Consider the following 24,500-nt stretch of genomic DNA (forward strand, 5'->3'; position numbering starts at 1 on the left):
TTAACACATCCATCACCTCACATAGTTTTGTGTGTGTTTGGGCTTACGCGTGTGTGTTGAGAACCTATAAAATCTACTCTCTTAGCAACTTTCAAGTATATGATTAAGTATTGTTAACTGTAGTCACCATACTGTATATTAGATCGCCATAATTTACTCATCTTATACTGGAAGTTTGTATTCTTTGACCAACATCCATTTCCCCCATTCCCTAATTCACTTACATTTGATGTAATTATTGACAATGTTTGGGTTTAAATCTGTGATATTTTTGTTTTGGGATTTGTCCTATTTACTCTTTGTTCTTCTGTTTTGCTTTTCTTACCATCTTTTGGGTGAAGTATTATTTCAAGAATCAAGTATTCTATGTCCTCTGTCAAATTTTTAGTTATATTTTATACCATTTTCACTAGATTCACTAATGTACTTATAGTTATTTTAAAATTTCTGTCTGATAATTCTTTATTTCTTACAAGTGGTCATAACAGTTTTATTGGTATAAAGCTCCATTTAGTATTATTGCCTATCAGTAAGAAGTGGAATCGCTGAATCTGTTCATTTGTCATGTTGATGGCAGGAAGTTGATAATCTTTCATTTGGTGACTTTTTTTCCCTCTGTGAAGAAAACAAAGTTATCTGTTGAGAGAAAGTCAGAGAGGAAGTGGAGCAGCAAGTTATAAGAGAGAATTTCAACTAACATTATTCTGCAAAGGCTCCCTACAGATAGCTATGTATGCTTATAGCAGCAAGGAGTCTCAGCCAACAACTTATTGTACAGATGGCAGTCAGAGCTACCAAATAAAGAAGTACCAAAACAATCAGCCTAGCATCTTGGCCTCTTTTGGTTGTGGTGTCTTTGGTCCCTATATTACTATAGCTTAGTACAATAATTTGTATTCATAATTATGGCCATAAGTTAAATTATATATGTTCAGTATATTTTGTTGAAGAAGGCAAGGGAGTATGTAATAGTAAATATATAATTAGTAGCATGTTTACTGTACTTTATAGTTTACAAGTGCTTTCACATGTTATCTGGTTTTATCCTCTCAGCAGTCCTGTAAGGTCGGTAATATTATCCCCATGTTTGCAGTTGAGAAAACCAAGGCTTAGTTACAGTTTTACAGTTAAGTGGTTTGTCTGAAACACACAATTAGTAAGGGGTGAAATCTAGGCTTGGTCACATATCCTCTGCCTCTACACTCTCTCCTATTATATCAGACTTCTCATAATTGACATTCAAAAGGGCTTACAGGCATAATTTTCAGTTTTCTGGATTTCTGTGGAATACTTCTTTCACGTACGTTAATGAAGTATTACAGAAGATCAGACATAATTATTAATCTCTTAATTTTGAAGGAATCTAGATTATATATGGCTAATGGAGTGAAATTTATTTTCCTTATTCTTTTTAAGTTTAGAGTTTTTAAAAGAGTTGAGAAGGAGACAATTATAAGGGAAAGCCTTATTAATTATGTTTATCAGGTGTTTTTTCAGTTTATATTCTTGCTTTCCAATGTGAATTACCATATTTTCTCAGTCTGTTTTTCAACAATGTCACAAAACAGAGAATAAAATTACATTTGACAAATACCATTCTTTATCTAATTTTGTAAAAAGGCACATTTATTCTGTGTACTTTTCCAAGTTCAGAAGACTTTGAATTTTACACCTCCTACATAATTAGTTGTTGGAATAAAATATTGCTAAATCGTAGGCTGCTAAGTTTACAATGCATGTTGATTTAGTAAATACTGTTTCCTCATTTCAATTTTTATAAAAATAGTGCATATTCAAGGTCCTGATTCTGAAAAACTTACTGTTGACTAATTGAGATATTTTGGAATCTTTGAAGATACATATAAAGTGCAGAATTTGACTGAAAGACATGTATTTCACATACCATTAAGTTTGTTGCCTAATAATTTAATAATTTACTGTGTAAAAATAAAGATAATTGACTCAGCATTTCCCAGCAACATTTTATTAATAGGGACTTTACTTATTAATAAAAATGCATTCCTCTTCTTTTCTCCATATGAATCAGTTTTTTAAATATATTTTTTTTAGTTTTCTAATATAAGTTGGGTAATAATCTACTGCTTTGAAACGGTGTGAGGTCAAGAAGGATTAGTTATATTATTCCCATATTTTTTGCAGTTATGCATATAAAGAATTGCTATTTACTGAGAATGAAGCTTCCCCCAAAAGGTTTGTCAGAGTGAATATTGGGGGTCTTTTCCCATTAATGCTAATAATATTGCAGGATACCTTTCAACTGGAAAATAATTATTGTGTTGGAAAATTATATGCTGTTGTTCCATAATCATAAAGAAAATCCATGTAATTTGAGGAAGAAGTGTGCAGAATGCTCTCATTCTTAATGTTAGAAGAGTATAAAGTGCGACTTGATACTTACGTGGGCATTCAGAGGTTCTCTTGTGCTTACAAGTGGTTATATACAGATTAGGATTAAGCTAGTTATGTAATACATTTTAGCATCTTGAAAAAGAAAGTAGAAAGGGTACCTTGCTATATAGTTGGAGGAAAATTACATCAGAAAAGAAGGAAGCAAAGAACAATTCTTCACATAGGTCTTTTGACTACAAAGTGAAGGGATCATGATTATAGGAAAGGAACTTAGCCACTAAGAGAAATTCTGTGAAACAATCTGGGAGTGTTATAAGTAAAAATAAGAAGGTTATAACTTGTCCTGTAATGAACAGTATAATTTTTGTTGATGTGATTAATTGTTCAGTTGTCATCTAGGTTGCAAGCTATTTAACAATAAATTACTTAGGTATTTCATGGATACTCTATTATAAATTTCTGTTTTCCATGATAAAAGTGGTAGGAATAAGGCATTTTAAGTAGTAATTGAAGCTAACACTTAGCACTATGTATCAGACACTCTTCTAAATCACTGTATGTATATTTACTCACTTAACCCTGTGAGGTGAGATATTATCCCTAACATATAGATGAGGAAACTGAAGCTCAGAAATCAAGTAACACACTAGTTAATGGCAAGAAATTGATGCACTCTAAATATGCTTTGAAAACTAGGTAAATATAAAAGGAGTTACCTTTTCAGTGTTGGTTTTTTTTCTTCCCTACTGCATACATGCAACAATAATAGATTTTATCAAGAAAAGGTAGCATTTATGTTAAAGTGCAGAATCATGAAGGATTAAAAATGTGGGTTCTGGGGGTATCTTCCTGGGTTTGAATTCTGACTCTGCCATATATTAGTTCTGTGTCTCTGAGCCAGCTCCATAACTTCGGGCCTTTTTCCTGATCTGGAAAATAGATGTGGAATATCACTTACAGCAGATACCAGGGGTGTCAAAAAAATGTGTACACATGACTTGTACTCATCTTTTGTTATCGGTATATATTGAGTAGTATAATTTTAATACAGCTCCTTTCTTAAAATATGTATACATTTTTTTGGCACCCTCTGTATTTATTGAATGCCTACTATTTAAATGAGTTATGCTTGTAAAGCTTTTAAAACAATGCAAAAATAATTTATAGCTTTACTATAAAATATTTTATATATACGTATATATCACAGCAGATACTTGGTTTAGGATGAAGCTCAGTAATACAATGAGGTAATTTAAAGTCTATTTACCAAAAAAAGGAAAGAAGAATATTAATACTATGAGAATATAGTGTAAATCTTGAAGATGGTTTAAGGATGACTGTAGTTTGGGAATCCTTAGTCTGTCTATACTCCAGACTCAGGAGTCACATTCCGGTAGCAGTGACTAGCATCTTTTTTCTCTTTAACTATGAAAAATATTAAGAAAACTGATATACAGACCTGCCCTTAGGAAGCATCCATTTTTGTGCTTTGAGATTAACACAGTTTTAAACTTTTATCCATTTGTAGGTGGTAGCAAGGCTTCTATCTTAGGTCTAATAGTATACTTCTTACATAATATGGCAATAGTATTGAGCACTGCACTGTTTTCTCATGAATAGATGTAATTGTGTTATGCATATATTTTCTTTAAGAAGGAAGGGGCCTGTATCATATTTCAGAAAAAAACTATATTTTAATAAATGAATAAAATAAAAGATTCAGCACCAAGAGTTGCTTTCCATCTCTGGAGATACTGTTACCCATCATATCGTACTATACCCCTTGGAAAACCTGTTTTTCTAAATTGGGGGAAAAAAAGCAAATCTCAAGAGGCAGTTGTAGATTAGGTTGATTTTTGACTAAATGCATCATGTTTTTGCTGTTTGTTATTCCTTTCTGTGAACTGTTGAAGTTTGTAGGGCTGTTATATTCCTGTGTTGAGTATCTATTAGACATACTTGACCTATTGTTGAAATATCTCTTTCCCGCTTCTTAGCTGTGTCTGTTTTCTATTATATTACTTCTCTTTGAACTGGTTTTCATTACTCCTATTGATCCTTCTCATCTTTAGTCATTATTTCTCTTGCCTTTTTCTTCTCCCTGCTCTTTTATTTTTGTTTCTTTTCTCTCCTTTTGCTATTTTTTCTCCCCTGCAACCTTTCTCAATAATTGGGATTCAAAGGCCAGTTCATGGTAATGCATCTTTCTCATAACTTTGGAGGCTGATATTAATCTCAGTTTTTGATTCTTCTGGATTTTTGTTGATGTGCCTGGAAACTTTTTTGTAACTTCCTGGTTCATGACTCTTTCAAGTATGAGCTAGTATGAGCATTACTGTGTGTTGTTTCTAAAAAGACATATAATCTGAAGCATGACTTCTCTCTTCCTTCATGGTTTGGTAGATAGAGCAGGGGGGCAAGGCATGCTTAGGAAATTGACAAGAACTGGCCCTTAGGATGCATTGATGACAAGTGGGAGGATTTGTAAGAGCTATAGTAGAGAATGAGGCTGCAAATACCGGGTTGTAAATCAAATTGTTGAGGGCTTTGAATATAGGCTATAACATTTCAACTTTATTCTGTAGGTCCTGAGGATATTCTTGAGCAAGATTAGGTCTATATTTTAGCAGGTAATACTGAGAACTGTAAGTAACATATGTTGGAGTGATAAGAAACTTGAGGCAGAGAGAATACTGCCTTTGCAACAAATAAGCCAAGAGGTAATGAAGGCTTGAACCATTGCATTAATATAGGGAGTAAAATGGAAGAGGAAGATGAAAGAGAATATGGAGGTGGATTCAGTAATGGATTGAATATGTCAGGAAGTGGGGAGTTGGAAATGAATTGTGATTTTGAGCTTAAGGTACAGGATGCAGGTATAGATCTGAAGCCACACATTTAACTAATTTAAAAATTCTAATTGTCAAAGGAAATATTTTGGATTACCTTCAGGAATAGTAAGATAGTATTTTGTATTTTTAAATATTCTGAGATAGCCCAAAGGTAATGGCTACTTTAAATCGCTTCAGGAAAAAAGACATGTCTTTTCTGAGCTCTATTATTCCACACACAGCACCAATGATAATGTTCAATTTACAGTCAAATTTTCAGAAAGCCTAACAGAATAAGAAGGACTTTTATTTTTCGTTACTTTAAGAATCTGTTTGATCTTTTAAAAAAAAAATTATTAAACTTATTGGGATGACATTGGTTAATAAAATTATACAGTTTTCGGGCTGGGCCCATGGCTCAGGTGGCTGGAGCTCCATGCTCCTAACTCTGAAGGCTGCCGGTTTGATTCCCACATGGGCCAGAAGGCTCTCAACCACAAGGTTGCCAGTTCAACTCCTGGAGTCCCGCAAGGGATGGTGGGCTCCGCCCCTTGCAACTAAGACTGAACACAGCACCTTGAGCCGAGCTACCTCCCGGATGGCTCAGTTGGTTGGAGCTTGTCCTCTCAACGACAAGGTTGCCGGTTCGACTCCTGGGCTGCACCCCCTGCAACTAGCAACGGCAACTGGACCTGGAGCTGAGCTGCGCCCTCCACAACTAAGACTGAAAGGACAACAACTTGACTTGGAAAAAAGTCCTGGAAGTATACGCTGTTCCCTAATAAAGTCCTGTTCCCCTTCCCCAGTAAAATCTTAAAAAAAAAAAAAAAATATATAGTTTTCAAAAGTACAGTTCTGTAATACATCATCTGTATGTTGCATTTATATTCATCCCTCAAAGTCATGCCTCCATTTAATCTTTAATTAGTAGATAACAGGCACAACAGCATTAATTTTATTTGTAACACAGAAAATAATTCAAGCATACATATATGCAATATTTATTACAGTTATTAAGAATAAATTACTTTGAAAAATAAAGAAAAAATTAGTCAAAACACAAATAACCTTAACAAGTAAAATGTGATTAATGAGCTGAAATTCATGATTTACCTAAAGGCACACTTTAAAGGTGTTTCATATTTCAGATGGCATGGTTTTATGAATACCTTGCAAGATGATATTTAGTATTTTTAAATCATGTAAAATCATGCAATTCACTTATACCATGCCCCAAATATGCTAAGTAGACTTCTTATACAACATTTTTTTGTTAAAAGCATATGATGTAATGTGCTATAACAAGATTTACTCTTCAGAAATAGGTAAAGGGATAAATTCACCTAGCTTTAAAAATCATAACTAATTTGGTTCATTAAAGGCCGTATAAAACATCAAGAAATTGTAGAGCTTGAAACAATGACCAAAGAAATCTATAGTGATAGTGAAAGCAGATCCATGGTTGTCTAGGGAAGAAGGCAGCTCATAAAGGGACTTTCTGGGATGATGAAAATGTTCTGTGTCAAAGCTCATTAAAATGACTAAAATAGGTGCGTTTTATTGTATATAAATTATACTTCAATAAAGTTGATTAAAAAAAAACCTAAAAGAAATCTATCCTAAGAAACATATTAAAGTTCTAGCTATTTTATATAGATAAAAGAAAAAAGTAAAACAACAATATTCTAGTGAAGTCTAACACTTTAGCAAAAGTGTGATATTCCGTTGGGAAGCACTGGGCAAAATGTCTTTTTACTTGTTTTTTAGTATCTTGGCATAATTGAAAATAATGTATGCCAAATCATAAGAAAATTTTAAATGTAAATGTATTTGAAAACAAAGCATTCACTTTCACCATTTCAATTTTTGTTTAGCACAAATATTTTACACAAGTTATAAAAAGGTTTGTTTGAGTAACCCACCTCTAGCACCACTGGAAACAAGAAGTTTTCTTCCTATTTTCCCCATTCCTTCACATTCAATAGGAAGAAGTCTACTTCCCGTTTAAGTACAACCCAATAACTCCTTTCTGAAGTTTTCCCTTGTAGCTAGTCAAAAAAATCTCTCCCTTATGTATTCCCTTGATATATTGTAACTCTGTTATCCCACTGACCACATCTTTTGTTTACTGTAATTAGTTATGCCAACAGCTGCCCCTCAGCTAGAAGTGAAGTCTTTGAAGGCAGGGATCCTGTCTTGGTTATTTTTCTGTCCCTGGTAGCACCCACCTTGTGTACTTTATATGATAAACTCTCACTACATGCATTGGTTGAATTGCACTGATTTTGCTGAAATAGAAGGGTTAGGAAAGGAGGTGGCTCCGGTTATTTTGGCCTCTGTATTTTGGTCTCCCTTGTATATTACTCCTTACAGGTTCGATGATGATGTTAGGTAGTCCTTGACCCATGTGAACTGATGACAAAATAGAGCCACAGCATGTGAAGCGATTTGACCTGTGGCAGTCTTTGAGCCCATGCTTTGTCTGCACCTGTCCAAGGACGTCCAGCTGTTACATTTCATTTTTAATAATTTAGCCAAGAGTGTGAAACCTTTTTCACTTTAGGTGTTCAGTAGTCTGAAGACATATTTTTGAGAACTTTTAAATAGTGTTGCAGAAGAAAATGTTGAGACAAGGAAGAATTAAATGTATTAGCTAGTTAAAGGACAGTATATAGAAAACAGTATGGGGATTGTAAGTGTATAGTTTTCAGTTTATTAAAGAATATTTTTCTTAGGACAGAAGAATTAATAGCATTAAAATTATAAGACTAAAAGTCTTCTTTAAAAAGCCTCAGTTGAAAGACATATACCATATGATCTCACTTATATGTGGAATCTAAAGAACAGAATAAATGAACAAACAAAACAGAAATAGACTCATAGATACAGAAAACAAACTGATGGTTGCCAGAGGGGAGGGGCTTGGGGACAGAGTGAAAAAGGTGAAGGGATTAGGAAGTACAAACTGGTAGTGACAAAGTAGTCATGGGGATGTGAAATACTGTGGGGAATATAATCAATAATATTGTGAAAAAGTATGTGTGGTGTCAGGTGGATGCTGGACTTATAGGGGTAGGTCACTTCATGAATTATGTAAATGCTTGGCCACTGCACTGTATGTCTGGAACTGGTATAGGATAATACTGAATGTCAACTATAATTTTATATATATATGTATATATATATGGTCACGGGATATACAGTACAGCATAGGGAATATAGTGCGTGGTATTGTAATAGCTGAGTACGGTGTCAGATGGGTAGTAGACTTCTTGGGGTTATCACTTTGTAAAGGGTTAGATGTCTAATCATTATGTTGTTTTGTACACCTGAAACTATTAATAAAAAAGCCTCAGTTACTCATTTTAATGCATCTTTTAGTTATGACTATTTCATAATCACAGTGACAAAATCACAGCATACTATTTTGTAATTTAAAAAATTATTTTAAAATAATTTGACCGCTGTTCTACAGTCTTAGTATTGGGCTTTTAGAAACTCAATGTCAAAATGAGCTTTGGGTGGTGAAGTACTCAATTAGAGCAGTTTATCCCTGCTTGATAAAAAAAGGCCCGAAAAGGGGTGGCCAATTAGCTCAGTTGGTTAGAGCGCAGTGCACTTAACAACAAGGTCTCCGGTTCCATCCCCACATGGGCCACTGTGAGCTGCGCCCTCCACAACTAGATTGAAAGAACTACTTGGAGCTGATGGGTCCTGGAAAAACACACTTAAAATAAAAGTTTGAAAAAAGGAAAAAAAAAGGCCAGAAAATCTGGTTATTTAATCGTGTTTTGTTTTAGCCATGATCTCAGATTAAGCAAATTTCAGAATTTATTCTATAGTGACCTTTTCCCACCTAGAGCGCTCTCAAACTCGGATGACTATCTGGATGTCCCTGAATGTTCCCTGAGTGCCACCTTATGCCCCTACTAGAGGAATGTTCCCAAAAGCATCTGCAATAAATTATACCTTTAAAGATACCTATTGGTTTGTTGTGTGTTAAAATATGTGAAGGTGTTAGAAATGCAAAAGTTAAATTTGTCATGGTTTAGATCCCCCTTGGAGCTAAGTAAGGTAAGTCATAAATTATCATTGAAAGAGTTGTTCCTTTTCCAAGTGCAATAAACTACCACTGAGATCCCAGGAAGTTTCTTGAATTCTTTTCCCCATCCCCTCTTTCAATAGGTTGTGAAAAGGTAATAGTATTAATGTAATATTATCAAGGCTCGTGCCTAATACTTTTAGGCCCTGAGAAGGAATACAAATGGGGGTCTATGCACCAGGTGCTTAATCCTTAAAAGTTGTAAGTCAAGGTAACATAAGAGCAGAACTTATTTAATATTATCTTGAAAAATATGCTTCAGGACTAATATATTTTCATGTTGACCTGGAAATCTAGGATTACATTTGGAGTTCTTGGAATTCTATGCCAGATGCAGTAGTTGAGAGAAAGCCACGACTTGTCCTTCCTCCCTTCTCTTCTACCCCCAACCAGAGGCCTAGCAGTGGCCTAAGCCACTGAGACTTTTGTGCAGAGAATTCCTTGTCCCGAGTTCCTAAAAGAAGCGGGGGTAGGACACGGCTAGAAGAGGGCCATAGGATCCTCATGGGCAAATGATGGAGAATGGCAGGAGAGAAGGGACAGCGTTCTGTAAAGGGGACTGGGTGTAAATTAATTGTAATACTTAGTTATATTATTACGCAGGTTATTTTTCTTATTTGCTATAGTTATGTTCTATAAAGTTGCCACCAACACTGAATTAGCAAACTCTGAATGGCTGCGCCTCGTGGATATACAGGGTTAGGTAACCATGAGCCTCTGGTCACATTTTCATTAAATGATCAGTATGTAACCTTGTTTTATGTGTGTTTCTGTTGAAAGACACTTTAATAAATATTGTTGATTCATTAACATTGAACTCAGGGCCAACAGCTCTATAACTCATGCCTGAAGGAAGAAGAGTATTTAAAACATGTATTTTCCCCCATGAGGCACACGAGGGACTTCGTTTGCTTCGTATACAGCACTTACTGCACTGTGCTTGGGGGCCATTTCAGACGGCCTCATTACAACACAAAGCACAAAATGAGAAAAACGTGGCACTAGGTAGACTGCAGAAAGGACACTTGTTTAATACAATGTGAGAACTGAAACAGGAAGGCCTTGTTTGACCTCAGCTGGGAGCGGGCATGTGGAGTGACTTTAAATTCTCACCACTCTGTGCATCTCTGAGTGACTGCAAACTCATCCCCCGTGTCAGTTTGGGGGTTCCAAATAAATTTAAGCAAGTAGATGAATTTGCAAATATAGAATCTGAATAATAAGGATCTATTGTATTTATACTATATATTAGACAGCTTGCAATGGCTCTCTTCTGCCACACCCTATTTTTTAAAAAAGTTTTAATTGTATCAAAATATGCTCATATTATGTCCTTTGATTTTTACGAAATACTGCACTATATGGACAGATCATGTATTCATTAACTAAGTCTGTATAACCTTCTCTATGTTCCAGCGTCGTGCTAGGTGCTGTGGATGTAGTCACTGGTAATAAGATGGACAGAGACCCTTATTTTCATGAGTAGCTTATAGTTTAGCAACCATTCTTCCTATCTTTCAGGTGAAGAAATTTTGTACAGTTGAATAACTTTTCAGGGTCACATAACTAATATTAACCACACCAGAATAAAAACTGAATTTTTCCTATTTTATGGTCAGTGCTGCTCCAGTTATCTCTTCTTTCTACCTTAAATTCTCCCTTTGCAGTCGCTTCCTGAGTAAAATGTCTCAAAAACATTCTCCTTGGTTACTATGACTGTCACTCATCTCATTTGCCAAACATTACTTGACCATCATCCATTTGCTTCTCAACCCCTCTCTCTTACACCACTGCCATTCTTCTAAATGGTGCTTACTTAGGTGGCCAGTGTCCCCTACTTGCCACACTCACTGGACTTATGTGACTTTTGCTACTGTCACAGATCTTTGATCTGCCTCGAATCTCTTTCCTCGCTGGGCTTCTGTGGAGCCTGTTTTCCTGATTATCATCCTGCTCACTGTCTGTTTTCCTTTCTAGCATCTTTTTCTCTATCTGATATAAATGTTACTACCCTTCAGAGTTTTAGCTTTGTGTTTGTTCACTTGTCACCAAATCAGAGACTTAATCTGATGTCCTGGTGCTTTTGGAGGTCTCTTGATCTCTCAGTTGTATGCAGAGATATTAACAGGTTTTTTATCATAATCTTGGAGGAGTTCATAATTCACAAAAGTTGCGAAGGACAGCTCTCTGTATGTTCCTGTAGTTTTATCTGCTTCAAGGTGACGTCCAAATTGTGTCCCCAGCTTCCCACCTTTGCCCTTGTCTGACTCCTGCCTTTGATGCTCTGCGTTGTTAGGATAGCTCCTCAGGAGCGCTGCAGTAGTGCGGTAATTTCCTTATTGCCAGCCCCCTACCTATCCTCCCTACCCATTCCATCCTACCATTCTTTTTTTTGTCTTTCAAACAAAAATGTGATAATACCCCTAGTATGCAAGTAATGTGGAGTTTTAAGTAGGGAAAAGTCCATGTTTCTTAACATACTAAAAATTTCCTTTACAGTCTGAACCCCGTCGAACTGTTTCACTTCATCTCTCATTACCATTCCTTCCCAACTATTCGTTTACTCATTCCCAGTATAGCTTACAGCCCTGCTGTTCGTAACTCTGATATCCATCTTTGTACTTTCCTGTCTTGTATTTGCCATTTCTCTCTGCCTAGAATGCCTTTCCCCTCCCACCCTGCACAGGTTGACTCCTATTCATCCTTCAAAACCCAGTCAAATGTCACCTTTGTTATGAAATCTTCCCTAACCTATGCTGAGTTAGCAACTTTTTCATGCTGCCATCTTTTCTTAGCACCTCATCCTTTCAATTATATTATAATGAGTTGTTTACATGTCTGCTCTCCCCCACTAGACTATGAGTCCCTTAAGGGCAGGGATCCTGTTTTATTCATCATCGGATGCTCATTGGCTAGCACAGTATCTGACTCTTAGGTGTTTAATAAGCCTTGTTTTGAATGGATAAACACACTTTTGGGCTACCAGTCTTGCACGTGGATTATATTTTCTTTATATGAATCAGAAAACCTTAAAAATGTTCAAACATTTTAAAATCATGCTTCAGCTGTTAACTGTTGGATAAAATGATACATGAGTTGTTGACTGCTACTTCAGGCAATATTTTACTAAGCATTAGGTGGCAGTAGTGTGTTGTACTTGACTTTACCTTTGTAATTTTTTCAGCTTTCATAACCTCAATGTAGTGTCAAAGTGTAAAGGACATAGTTGTAGTGCTTTCATACCTAACTTTTTGTAACATGATCTTGTTTTAAGCTAGTAGGTGTCTTACAGATAATGAAACAAAACAACAAAACATAGCAATGTCAGTCAGTGTTTCTCTCTCTTGCCTACCTAAACTGTGCTCAGATTCATTAGAGAATTAACTACTGCACCATCTTGACAGTACTTCCTCACCAACTGTTTAATGGCTGCTTCAATAATAACAGTGATTTGCAATAAGAAAACTAAAAATTATCTCAGAGTATATGTGTTTTCTCAGCATCCTAAGAAGCTTGCTTAGGCCTTTATCTCAAAAATAGTATACTAAGTTCATTGATTTTAGCTACAGTTATTAAATGCCTTCTTTTTCTTTTTTACTCAGTTTTCAATACTAAGGTCACGTCTCTTATTGAGTTTCATTTTAGGTGACTTTCCCTTTTCACTAGGTAGTTAGAATTAATAATTGCCACCACCTCTTCAGCCTTATGCATTTAATCCCTCCATTCATTTTGAACTCTTATACGTGAAAATGCCAATACTTTTAGTATACATTTCATCCCCATTGTAGTTTACTATAGCTTATAAAGTAAATTCAATAGAACTTACATTTTATTTAAGGAAAATGTGTACATTTTAGGTCCACAGAGGCATTTCTGCAAATAAAAGAAATAGATAATTTTTAGAGGAAACAGTATTAGTGTTGATTCAAATACAACCTAGGGAAAGTGAATCTGTGGCATTCTCTTTCTCATATCTTCTTTCTTTCTATCTCAGGGATGAAGCACTTGAGGGAATTCAAAGCCCATGCACTAGTATCATTAATGTGGCAGAATGATCGTGTAATAAAGAAGAGCATGAAAGCGTTGACAGAACACACTGCCTAATTAGTACCTGATGGCCTTGATGGCCACAGAGCAAAGCTCCGAGTTCCTGCAGGACAGCAGCCCTGTAGGATCTGTAGACATACGTTACCACCCTCGTTTAGCAGGGATAACTTTAGTTCATCATCAATTTCTTAAGTCTTTAATTATACAAAAACCATGACTTCCCTGAACGCAGAGGGTAGAAGAAGTTAGCCAATGCACCACTAAGAATTCTCACGGGATCTCGGAGGAAGAGTGTTCATCATGGAATTCTCTGTGTAGCTCATGGCGAGTGTGTCATCCAAGACTTGTTCCATCCAAAACTTGTAATTTGAGGTGAGGGGAATCTAGCTTTGCACTTACGTTGGATAGACGGTAACCCTTTGCTTTAGGTTTAGCCTCTTTTCATATTTTAGGCACAAAGAAGCAGAGGTTGTGTTATACTTGCACATACTCAACAACAAAGAAAAGACATGGGAGTCGCAAAAGGAACTGGTGCGTGATTATATTTTAGAGTTAGTACACCCCCCAGTTCAAAGTACATTACAGAGGTAGGTCTTGCTTTTGAAGAGATTTTGCCACAGATTGGATTACTCAGCCACACAGAATTCTATCTCCTACATTTCTTCATTTCCCAGAATCCAGTTCCTACAATCTTCCTCATAATTCTTTATTTGAAAAAAGTCAGTATCTACCATAAATATTGCATGGTGTTTTCCTCAGTGTGTTTCAGTCTCTTCCCTCACTTTTCCCCTTACCCTTCCCTGTTCCTCTTATTCCTCCCACTCCGCTTCTGTTCTCTGTCCCCCTTCTTCTTTCTCCACCGCCCTCTCCTTCCCTTTCTCTGTCTCCTCCCAACCTCCTACTTCCCTCTTCCTCCTCCTCTTCCCTTTTGTCCTCCTCCTTTACCCCTTTTTCTTGGAATATGACTGTTAATTATTATGCAATACGTTGCCAATTACAAATTTTGAGCTGGAGAATGATATGGTCAGGGTTGTAAGTTAAAGGAAGTGTATTTGGAACCAGGTGGATGGACTAGAGAGCTGTTAGAAGATGAATGCTGGAGACTAGGGTCAGAGCTATGAGCTACTGTTGGTTTGAACTAGTTTCGGCATTGGGAATAGGAAGGATATTATGTAGGTAGAATCTACAGAATTTGGTGGTTAATGGAATGACGGAAAGGGAGGTTACCCTGATGCTGTAGCCTCAGTTGTTAGGAAATGTATTTATTATTCTTTCATTCATATATTCAGCATTTATTGAGCATGGTGGTGATTTTAATAGATCAAGGAATTCATCAGGAGGAGGAACTAATAATTTTAGAATCTGGATGATAAATTGGATTTTGGGTATGTTGAACTTCTAGTGATCATAAGAGCTTTTAGAAGATATTTTGATATTTGGACCTAGAATTCAAGAAAGATTGAAGCTAGAGATAGAGAGCTATTAATGGTATTAAACTCTTCTATTAATACATAGAAAAAAACCAAAGTGCTATATCCTCAGGGGCCACATTGATAGATCAAATAATATCAGCAGGACGATTTGGGAATTTCTGTTTAATCAGATTTGCATAGAGTCCTTTTCATAGTTATTGTCACTTCCTATTTGCAGTCAACATTTTATAAATCAAAACAGCATAATCACAGATGTGTAGTAAAGGATTAATGTATGACCCTCCTAACTTTTTATTCAATTTAAGATTTAAGTAACAAACTACTAGTAAACAAAGCAATGTTTCCTCTTTAAAAGGAACGTAACAAAGGTATTAAAGCAGATGAACCTCTATTTAGGTGACCTGAAATATTACTGTATTGTATAATGGCAGTTTACCATAAAACTATCATATGCGTTTTACCTTAAAGAAACACCATATCATTTCAACTTTATATGTTGTTTAGCCAATAGAAAGGATCATTTAGAACTAATAAATATATAAATTCTCATTAAAACTTTTAGAAATTGCTAGACTTTTACAGTGTATTGAATTATGCTCTTTTCACAACTTACACATATTCAATTTTTTCCCCTCTAGTAGAATAACACTTGTCTCTGTGTTACATGTACTGGTGGAAACTATTGTAGTGCTCAGTGGCTGAAGCCTGATACAAATTAAGGTACTCCCTCTTTAAAAACAAAAAATCAACAGGTTAAAATACCACTGGGATATTGTACCAATTTCATCAGCTTCTTCATTACTGAATTAAGTTGACATTTGTGCAAACAATGAAATAAAGAGGTTGGCATTTATGATTAGTGAACAAAAGGTATTAAATATCAAAAAATTTCTGACTTAGAACACTTAGTGTTACACATTAAAAATTGAGGAGTGTCAGCATTTTTTAATTGTATTTTTTTTTGGATACATACTTCGAGGAATGCATCTGTCAAAGGGAAATTTTTATGAAGCATTAATTTTCTGATTTGCAACTAATTCCATATTTTAAGCAGTAGGGGCTAACAAGTGTGTTTCTCAGATTTTAACATGCATAATAATTGCCTGGAGAGTTTGGTGTAACCCAGATTCTGGGTCCCCACCTCTGTAGGTTTGGGATAGGGCCATCTTCTAATGAACTCTCAGATAATGCTGATGCTACATGGCAGAGGACCACATTTTGAGTGGCACCAGACTGACATACTGTAACAGACACTCCAGAATTAGTAATTTAGAAAGCACTTGGATGTATTACATGGAGAAAACCTAAAATCAAAATAAAATACAAAATATTGGACCTCTGATTGCCATATAATCTCAGCTAGTCAGAATTATGAGTCCAGAATGAAAGCATTAGTTATCAATTACATAATTCGTCAGTTAGGAAATAGATAACACATAGCAATCTTGATAAAATATTACATCATTTTCTATGTATTTTTTTGTAGTATCATGAGTGATCCTATATTTGTATCAAGACAGTTTCCTAATCTTTTGTGTTCATTTTTCTTATCCTCAATAAATGGCATGGAGGTTTAAAGAACATCTGTATAATTGAAAAATTTCTTCCAAATATGAGGAAATTGCAAAGACCATAAAATTGTGAGGGCCAAGTCATTTGAGAGTAATAAAATGGCAGTTTGCTAAAACTTTGGGGATAGACACTTTTGTACTGTTATAGTAAAGAATCATAGAGAAATACTCATTCTTTCAGTATTTTCAGTATTGTGACATATTTATGATATTTTAATTTTGAATGTAATTTAGTCCTCTACTCAGTATTTAACTTTTTTAAATGTTTTAAAGTTTTTGGAGGTTGGCATATGCACTTGAAAGTAATAAAACTGTATCTCCATAAATTAGTCTATAATTCAGACATTTTACTAATTCATTAGTCTTTTCATTAGCAATCTATGTTTTTATTGGTCCTTTCTCTGTATTAATATGGGAAGAAATTTCTAGATACAAGTCCTTTATTAGATATGTATTTGGCCAGTATTTTTCCCCTGTCTGTAGCTTATCGATTTTCTTAATGGCTCATCAATTTCTTTGATGAGCATAAAGTTTTAAACTCTGATGAAGTTCAGTTTATCAGTTTTATGTCATTATAGTTTGTGCTTTGTGTTTTCTGCAGAGAAACCTATGCCTACCCCAAGGGGCAAAGATATTCTCTGTGTTTCTTTGAGAAGTTTTATGGTTCTATGTTGTACATGTATGCCTGTGATTCATCTTGAATTAATTTTTGTACAGTCATGCGCCACTTAATTACAAGGATACGTTTTGAGAAATGCATTGTAAGAGGATTTCATTGTTGTGTGAACATGACAGAGTGTGCTAACAGACACCTAGATGGTACAGCCTACTACACACCTAGGCTATATGGCATACCACTATTGTATATGCGGTCCATTGTTCACCAAAACCTTGTTATGCGGCACATGACTGTATATGGAATATGAGAGATTGAGGTTAATTTTTTTTTCCACATGGACAAGTCGTTGTTTTCCTTCTAGTTGTGGAGGGTGCAGCTCACTGGCCCATGTGGGAATCGAACCGGCAACCTTGGTGTTATGAGCGCTGCACTCTAACCATTGAGCCAACCGGCCACCCCCACTCATAATTTTTTAAACTTTCATTTTCCAATTGTTTGTTGCAAGATTTGCTAATTTCTTCATTTTGAGTTCTTTGCTTCCAGGTGACTAAGTTCTTTCAATTCCAGCAAAATGCATTTCTATTTCTTACTGAAAGCAAAAGAAGTTAAAATAAATGAGCTTTGCAACACTGATTTTAGTACATACCTATTCTGTTAATTAAAAGTATCCGTATTTTCTCTATTTGATTGGTGAGTGTTTTTCTCAGAACTCTCTGTTGTTTGTATGATTTTGCCAGCGTTTTCCTATATAAGAAGGTCCATGCTGTCTTTTTGTAGATGTTTCTGGAACACAGGGTGCTTCAGATTTTATCTATCTTTTATCTGATCGGTGAATAAATGAAGTAGGACTAGCTTTGAGCTCTCAGTGGTGGGAAGATTTGGCTAGTGGGGATCAAATAAAGGGAAATGAATAAAGTGAGCCTTGACAACAAGAGGAAAATGACTTTGGTCTCAGAGTAATAGTGAAAGCTTGGGCCTGTCTCCCATGGGAGGGCTCAGATACAGAAATGGTAAGAAAGAAATTAACATTCACTTTGGGATCGGAAAAATCTTGAAAGCTGGTATTAGGAACTTGGTTTCTCCTGGGCACTAAAGAATCTTTGCCAACTTTAAAGTTAAGAATGTGAGTAATAATGACACCATTTTATGAATGGACCTTGTAATTGAAACATCATAAAAAGTTGTAGTGTCTGTTGTATTCCAGTTTTAAACCATAACACATCTTTAGATTGTGTAAAATTTCTTGTGGCTGCCAAAATAAATTACCACAAAATGGGTGACTTAAAACAACAGAAATTTATTATTTCACCATTCTGGAGGCCAGAAGTCCAGTATCAGTGTAAATGGGCCAACGTCAACTTGTTGGCTGGGCCACAATTCCTCTAGAAGCTCTAGGGGGAGAGTCCATTCCTTGTCTCTTCCAGCTTTTGGTGGCTGCCAGCATTTCTTGGCTTGTGGCCTGATCAGTCCAATCTTTAAGGCTAGTATTTCAAATCATATTCTCTCTCTCTCTCTCTCTCTCTCTCTCTCTCTCTCTCTCTCTCTCCATGGTCACCTTCTCCTCTGTATGCTAAATCTTCCTCTGCCTCTTTCTTTTAAGAACATCGATGGTATTTATCCCACCTAGATAATTCAGGATAGTTTTTCTATTTCAAGATCTTTAACTTAATCACATCTGTAAGACTTTTTTTCCAAATAAAGTAACATTTACAGGTACCAGGAAGTAGGACCTGATATTTTTGGAGGCCATTATCAGCCTACCACAGAATGTTGTGGGTTTTTTTAGACCTTCATTTTCTTCTGGAAGTTGCTGTCAAAACAGATTGGACTAAGGCTTTTAGCGCCCCAAAGACATACTTATTTTCTTGCTATAACTACCATTTTTAAATTGAACCCTGTATCACAGAATAAAATGTATTGCATTCTAGCAGCACAACAGAGTAGACCCAACAGCCTCAGATAGTGAGTTGCTTATTAAAATAGTAATCAAGAAAATACCAAATTAGTGAACGAGATTGAATTGTGCTTTGACTCTCATAGAACTGATATATGACTCATAAAATTTTATGGTAGCTTTTAGTTTGGGGCAGCCAGGAACTACTTTTTGGTTTTGTAGGGCTTTCTTGGTCAGGTTGGTACATGATCAGGCCCAATTTGTTCTATTTATTGTTCTAAGTAGACCTTCTATAGTAGCCTGTTAAAAATTACTGTTTCGTCTGGACTCCTACTACTCGGTAGCTATTATACTAGTTTAGAATGCTTTCTCTAGGGCCCTACTCAGTGCTTTGACATACTGAAATTGAGTTTTCACATGCAAGTGTATCTGAAAGGTATACTGGTGGCATATTTGAGCACGCTGCACATAATAACACTGAATCATACCAAGCTTGTTACACAAATCTTCACACAGGGTTAGAAGAATGGGTCAGCTAGAGAACGTCAGTGTAGCCAATTCTAGTTTGGCTTTGGGGTGTTGCTTTAACATCCCAGCTTTAGGGATTGCCTGAACCTCAGTATATGAATAATTTTTATGAGTATCATTTGATAAATCATGGCCAAAAAAATAATAATAAACAACAGTCTTAGTTTCCTTTTTTTTTCTAGTCATATGAATTAGCTTAAACATTTAAAGGTTAATAACTGACTGATTTGGCATAGGTAGAGAGCTAATTTGCCAAAGGGAAAGTGGAAACCTAATTCTCTCTTTCCCCTCTCATCTTTCTCCCAGCATGCATGATGCCCATTAGTTCTTCTGTGTGACCAAATATCACAGTTGCTTTTGCTCTGCTAGTGAGGATTGTCAGCATTGTGAAGTTCAGCGTGAGAACAAATTCACTATCAAAGCCAGTATTTGACATTATGATTAAAAATTTACATACTTTCTGAATTCTAGATTGAGAAACTGAAGTCCTTTCACTTCATATTACTTGCCATAACTTACTGAGGGACTTTGGCCTTAACAACTTGAATTTCTAGGTTGGTACAAAAGTAATTGTGGTTTAATAGGTTAAAAATAATTGCAACAACCCCAATTACTTTTGCACCAACCTAATAAATAACAATATACTTACAAATGTTTTGTTCTTCCAAATTTGTAAAGCAGTCTGAACAAACTGAAAGAATTTAATATCTGAAAGAATTTAAGTGATTATACCATTCAATTGATGAGTATGTGAATTAACCACATCAGTGTCATGAAATGTGAATATATCCATTTGCCTGTTTTATTATAAAAACTTTAAAAAAAAAGTAAGAACTAAATGGAAACAACTGTTCTACTAGTTCAAAGGAAATTCCAAAGATAACTTTTAAAATTAAAATTTGTTCTGAATATATTGGATAAAACATTGAGAATAATTGCTGGTTGAAAGTTCTGGATGAATGCTATCAACTGGTTCCTTATTTACTTGAGTGTGAAAAATTACCTATCTGAATATTTACTACTGTTGCCCCAGATTATTTAAGTGAAATGTCTCTAAATTTACGTAATCTTCCTTAACTTGCTTTTTGAAAGACTGTGGAAAAAACTAATGACGTATTCTTTCAAAAGAACTCATAGTTAAAAGAGGGACAACCATAGAAAACAGGAAAACAGGAAGAAGCAAGCAATATAAGTGAGGTATCCAGTAAGCCACATTTACATTATCATTTGAGAACTGATGAACTGGCATAAAACTTTCTGTTTTTGACGAAATAGTATAAAGAAATTACGCATGTTGAAAACATTCTTAACAGTTTCTTAGAAAACACATGTAGGAAAGATTTACAAATAAATTAACCCATATTCAAATGTTCCATTGAGTTCTTTAAAGTTGTTTCTTACAGATCTGCCTTAGAATAGCCATTTTTCAATGAAAATGTATGTTTGGGGATTTATAACAGGGTTCAGACGAAGGTGAAAGTGTTTTATTTTAAAGTATGATTACATAATCTAATTTCATAAGAAAAAGCTAGTTGTCCATTTGTGATACCTACAACCAAGCACATTATATAAGGAAAGCTTCCTTCTGTGCATAGTGTGTGTTCTTCCTTCGTCATGTCCTGCTCGTCTGCATGTACCTATTTCTGTTTGAGTTAGTCATCCTCTCTAGGTAAATTGTCCATGAGACCAGTGATTCCATCAGCAAATTATCCAGAAAATGCTGCCTTTGCACGTTTTGACAGAGCATGTCACTGGTGGATTTACAGCTACTCCATGGTCTAATTACCCTGGCAGTGTCCCCTGTGCCCAACACTCTTGTCTCGTTGCCTTGGCATCTTAGCATCATCTTCTTATTACCTTCTCTCCTAACTAAAGCACAGATTTACACCTTTTTTTTTTTATACCTCTCCCCACTTAACCCTCTCTACTCACCATCCCCCTATTTTTGATTGGCAGTATCATCCAGATAAACAAAGTGCAGATGTGCCAGCAGGAACAGTGGAGGAATGTATACAGAAGTTCTTGGAAATTGATCAGGCATGGAAAATTCTAGGGAATGAAGAGACAAAAAAAGAGTATGACCTGCAGCGGCTTGGTAGGTACTTGGGACGAGGAACCACAGCACATTGGCAACTCTTTGAAGCACAGTCTGAGCCATTCGTGGGGAGCATTTTCCAGCCTTTGCACCACGTTATTATTGCCTTTTTTACCACCCCCCTCGGATCATTGTTTTTAATTATGCCCTATTCTTAGTACTGATTGTTGTGTATCCATTGTGAAGTTAACAAGACTACTAGGATATGGCATCGTGTGAAGCTGTGAAAGCTACTTTTTATAACTAATGAAAAATGTTTAATTATACATTCCTAATGTTTAAAAACTTATTTAATTATATACTCATTAAAATTTTAATTGTAGTACTTTTAAGACTGCTTACTGTATAAACGACAGTCTGAAGGAAGGTACAATATATAGGATAACATCATAAAGCACTCTGCTGTCTCTGAGCTTATTTTAGGCTGGGTTTCGTGATTATCTCTTGGATAAACTACTCTTTATAAGATTGCTATAAATGACATTTTAGGAATTCCCAAGTAGTTTTAAAAGCCGTTTCTTTTATGTATTTTAGAAAATAGCTTCTTAAAACAGTGACAAGCTCTTGTGAGAAAGAAAGGGAGAAATGTAGGTCAGGTTTGTCACACATGGACTGTGGTTACACAAAGTGATAGGCTGCCTTTCAGCACTGGCCTTGGGATAGGAGTCAGCCCTCTCTCTGAACCTTCAATATGCACCCTACATGCTAATGGGGGGAGTCAATAATCAGTTACAGCCTGTGGGGAAAACACTCAATTGCACTCTGTGTAGCACACCAGGCTCAGCATTGACTTGTGTGTGCTGATAAAAGCTTACTGTCTCTGTAGTTGATTATTGAGTCCCCTCCCATGCCCTGCACTGGCACACCATCAAACCCAACAAAATGATCTGAAGAACCCTACTAATCAAGTTACAAAAATTTCATTTGAGAATCAAGGCTTTATTTCTAAAACACAGCATTATAAGATAAAGCCAGTGATATATACAGAATATCCATATTTATTTTCAGAGGGAGTTGTATCAATAAAATTAAGTATTTCTTACGGGTAGTGTGTGATACCTTTGTGTGTAAAGACTTCATGTGCTATTAGTTTATGTACTGGAGGATTTGTTTTTAGTAGTGACTTTCATAATACTAATCAGCTCTAAGACCCTTCTACTTATTTAAGACAGATTTTTTTTTAACATTAAGTAATTGAGTGTATCTGCAATGAATTTGGATTAATTTGCAAATATGGCTTGAATATTTTGTCCTGCTTGTATTGGTGATGTGAGCATCTTTTCCCGTGTTGTAGTTCTTTTGTAAATGTTTGTACTTCTGGCAAAAGAATGTAGAGGTGGTTCCGTTTGAGGATGAATTCTATCCATAAAATCATCTTTTTAATCCTGGTTCACATGATATAATTTCTGGGAAAGTACTGAAACTAATACACATGAGAGTGTGGTTTGTGAGAAGTTACTACATTCCTAAAGTGGCCCAGCTGTACTGGAAATGATTATTTTCTGATGGTGTGTTTTGCACGTTTTTATCAGTCTTTACTCTGTAGGGTGCTGATTTGCTTAAGACAAGGATAATCTACAGTACTGGACCTCAAGGAATATAGAGTATGTACTTGTACTGACTGTCGCTCTGCATTTTTGCCTGTGTCCTATTAGGAAACAATCTGTGAAGTCTGCTGTCTAGTGAGAAAAGAGGTAGGACGAGATCAGGAATCAAAAAAATATTCTCTCTTGCTATGGTATAGCGTGGGGTAGACAAGAAATGGAGAGAAATAAGAAACAGGGTTTAAAGTGAGCAATAGAATTGCATGAAGGAAGTTTTAACGACATGTTGGAAGAACAAATAAGCAACATCTTCAAGCCTTTCTCATTGCCTTTGAGAAGTCCTTGGAAATGTGCATTTCTTTTTTAAGTTTTGAGTCCCTGATTTTAAGGTTTTAATAGAAGTAATTGTGGCCTGTTGTATCGCCCGGGACTCTTGTAGGTCATTGATGAGGTCACAGTGAAGTTTAAACAAACCAAATACAGTGAGAGTTGGGCCTGATCAATGATTCAGATAAATCGGCCTGTCTTCCGCTTGGAATTTATATGTCAGTTTGCAAGTTTTTCAGGTGCGTAATTGCTGAATGGAGCTATTCTAGAAGAACAGTAGAAATATAATTGTTCACTAGATATTAGTACCTCAGATCTAAGTACTAAGTATTGTCTTCACCAGAGGCTCCAAATAGTGAGAACGCTTTCAGTTTTAAATTGAGATTGCCTTGCTGTTTAGATTAAGAAATAGAGGTCTCTTATCCAAATACAGTTTGCTGTTTTTTAGTTTCATACTACAGCTATTTTAAAAAATCTAATAATAAACCTTGTTTCATATTGTCATTTCTTTTGAATACTGACATTAATTTTTCCTTGTCAACCCATCCTCAATAAATGGTTCCCCAAAACAAAGAAATGAACTTGAACTTCTAACAGTGAGGATTTAGATTTGATAGAAGGGAAACCTTTGAGAGCGATAATTTGTTAAAGACCAGGATAGGTTACGAAGAGAGAGAGAATTTGTTATAACCAGGTCAAAGCACTCTTTTTTTCTGGGTCACCCCCCCAGGGACATGGAAATAGCTTTGTTATACAAAACTCTTTTTGCATGTGGTGATAGTTCATTGTAGAACTTTCTTTTCATAGGGTATGCTTTAAATGTTTGTTTCCTGCCCTCCATTAACTTGGAGTATAAAATAAATTTGCGCTCTGTAATACTTGGGAAGGAGGCAGGAGATGTTTTATTGGCTGCTGTTGGATGCTTTCTTTTACTTCACAGCTCAAAGTTGGTGCTCTGTTGTAAGGACAGCCTCATCAATATCACCTACAATCATTTACTTCTCTAAAAGATCACTTGAAGGAGCCCTTGACATCCATATTTATTTTCTTCACAAAAGAAATTATCAGATGAGTTCTAGTAGAGAAGAAGTCCAGGCAAGTTAGCCTAAAGTAAAGTACATATATTTGTTCTCCCTCAT

At 35.7% G+C, this 24,500-nt stretch overlaps 1 protein-coding gene across 1 annotated transcript in view; it reads left to right on the top strand.

The window, feature by feature from the left end:
• Positions 1 to 24,500, top strand: part of DNAJC24 (DnaJ heat shock protein family (Hsp40) member C24) — a 44,105-nt gene that overhangs the window by 5,507 nt on the left and 14,098 nt on the right. Inside the window, exon 3 of the mRNA XM_019738523.2 lies at positions 21,352 to 21,490. Coding sequence (XP_019594082.2) covers positions 21,352 to 21,490 — 139 coding nt within the window. The remainder of the gene's footprint in view (positions 1 to 21,351; positions 21,491 to 24,500) is intronic.

The sequence above is a fragment of the Rhinolophus sinicus genome, linkage group LG06 (assembly GCF_036562045.2).
Source record: "Rhinolophus sinicus isolate RSC01 linkage group LG06, ASM3656204v1, whole genome shotgun sequence".
Lineage (NCBI taxonomy): Eukaryota > Metazoa > Chordata > Mammalia > Chiroptera > Rhinolophidae > Rhinolophus > Rhinolophus sinicus.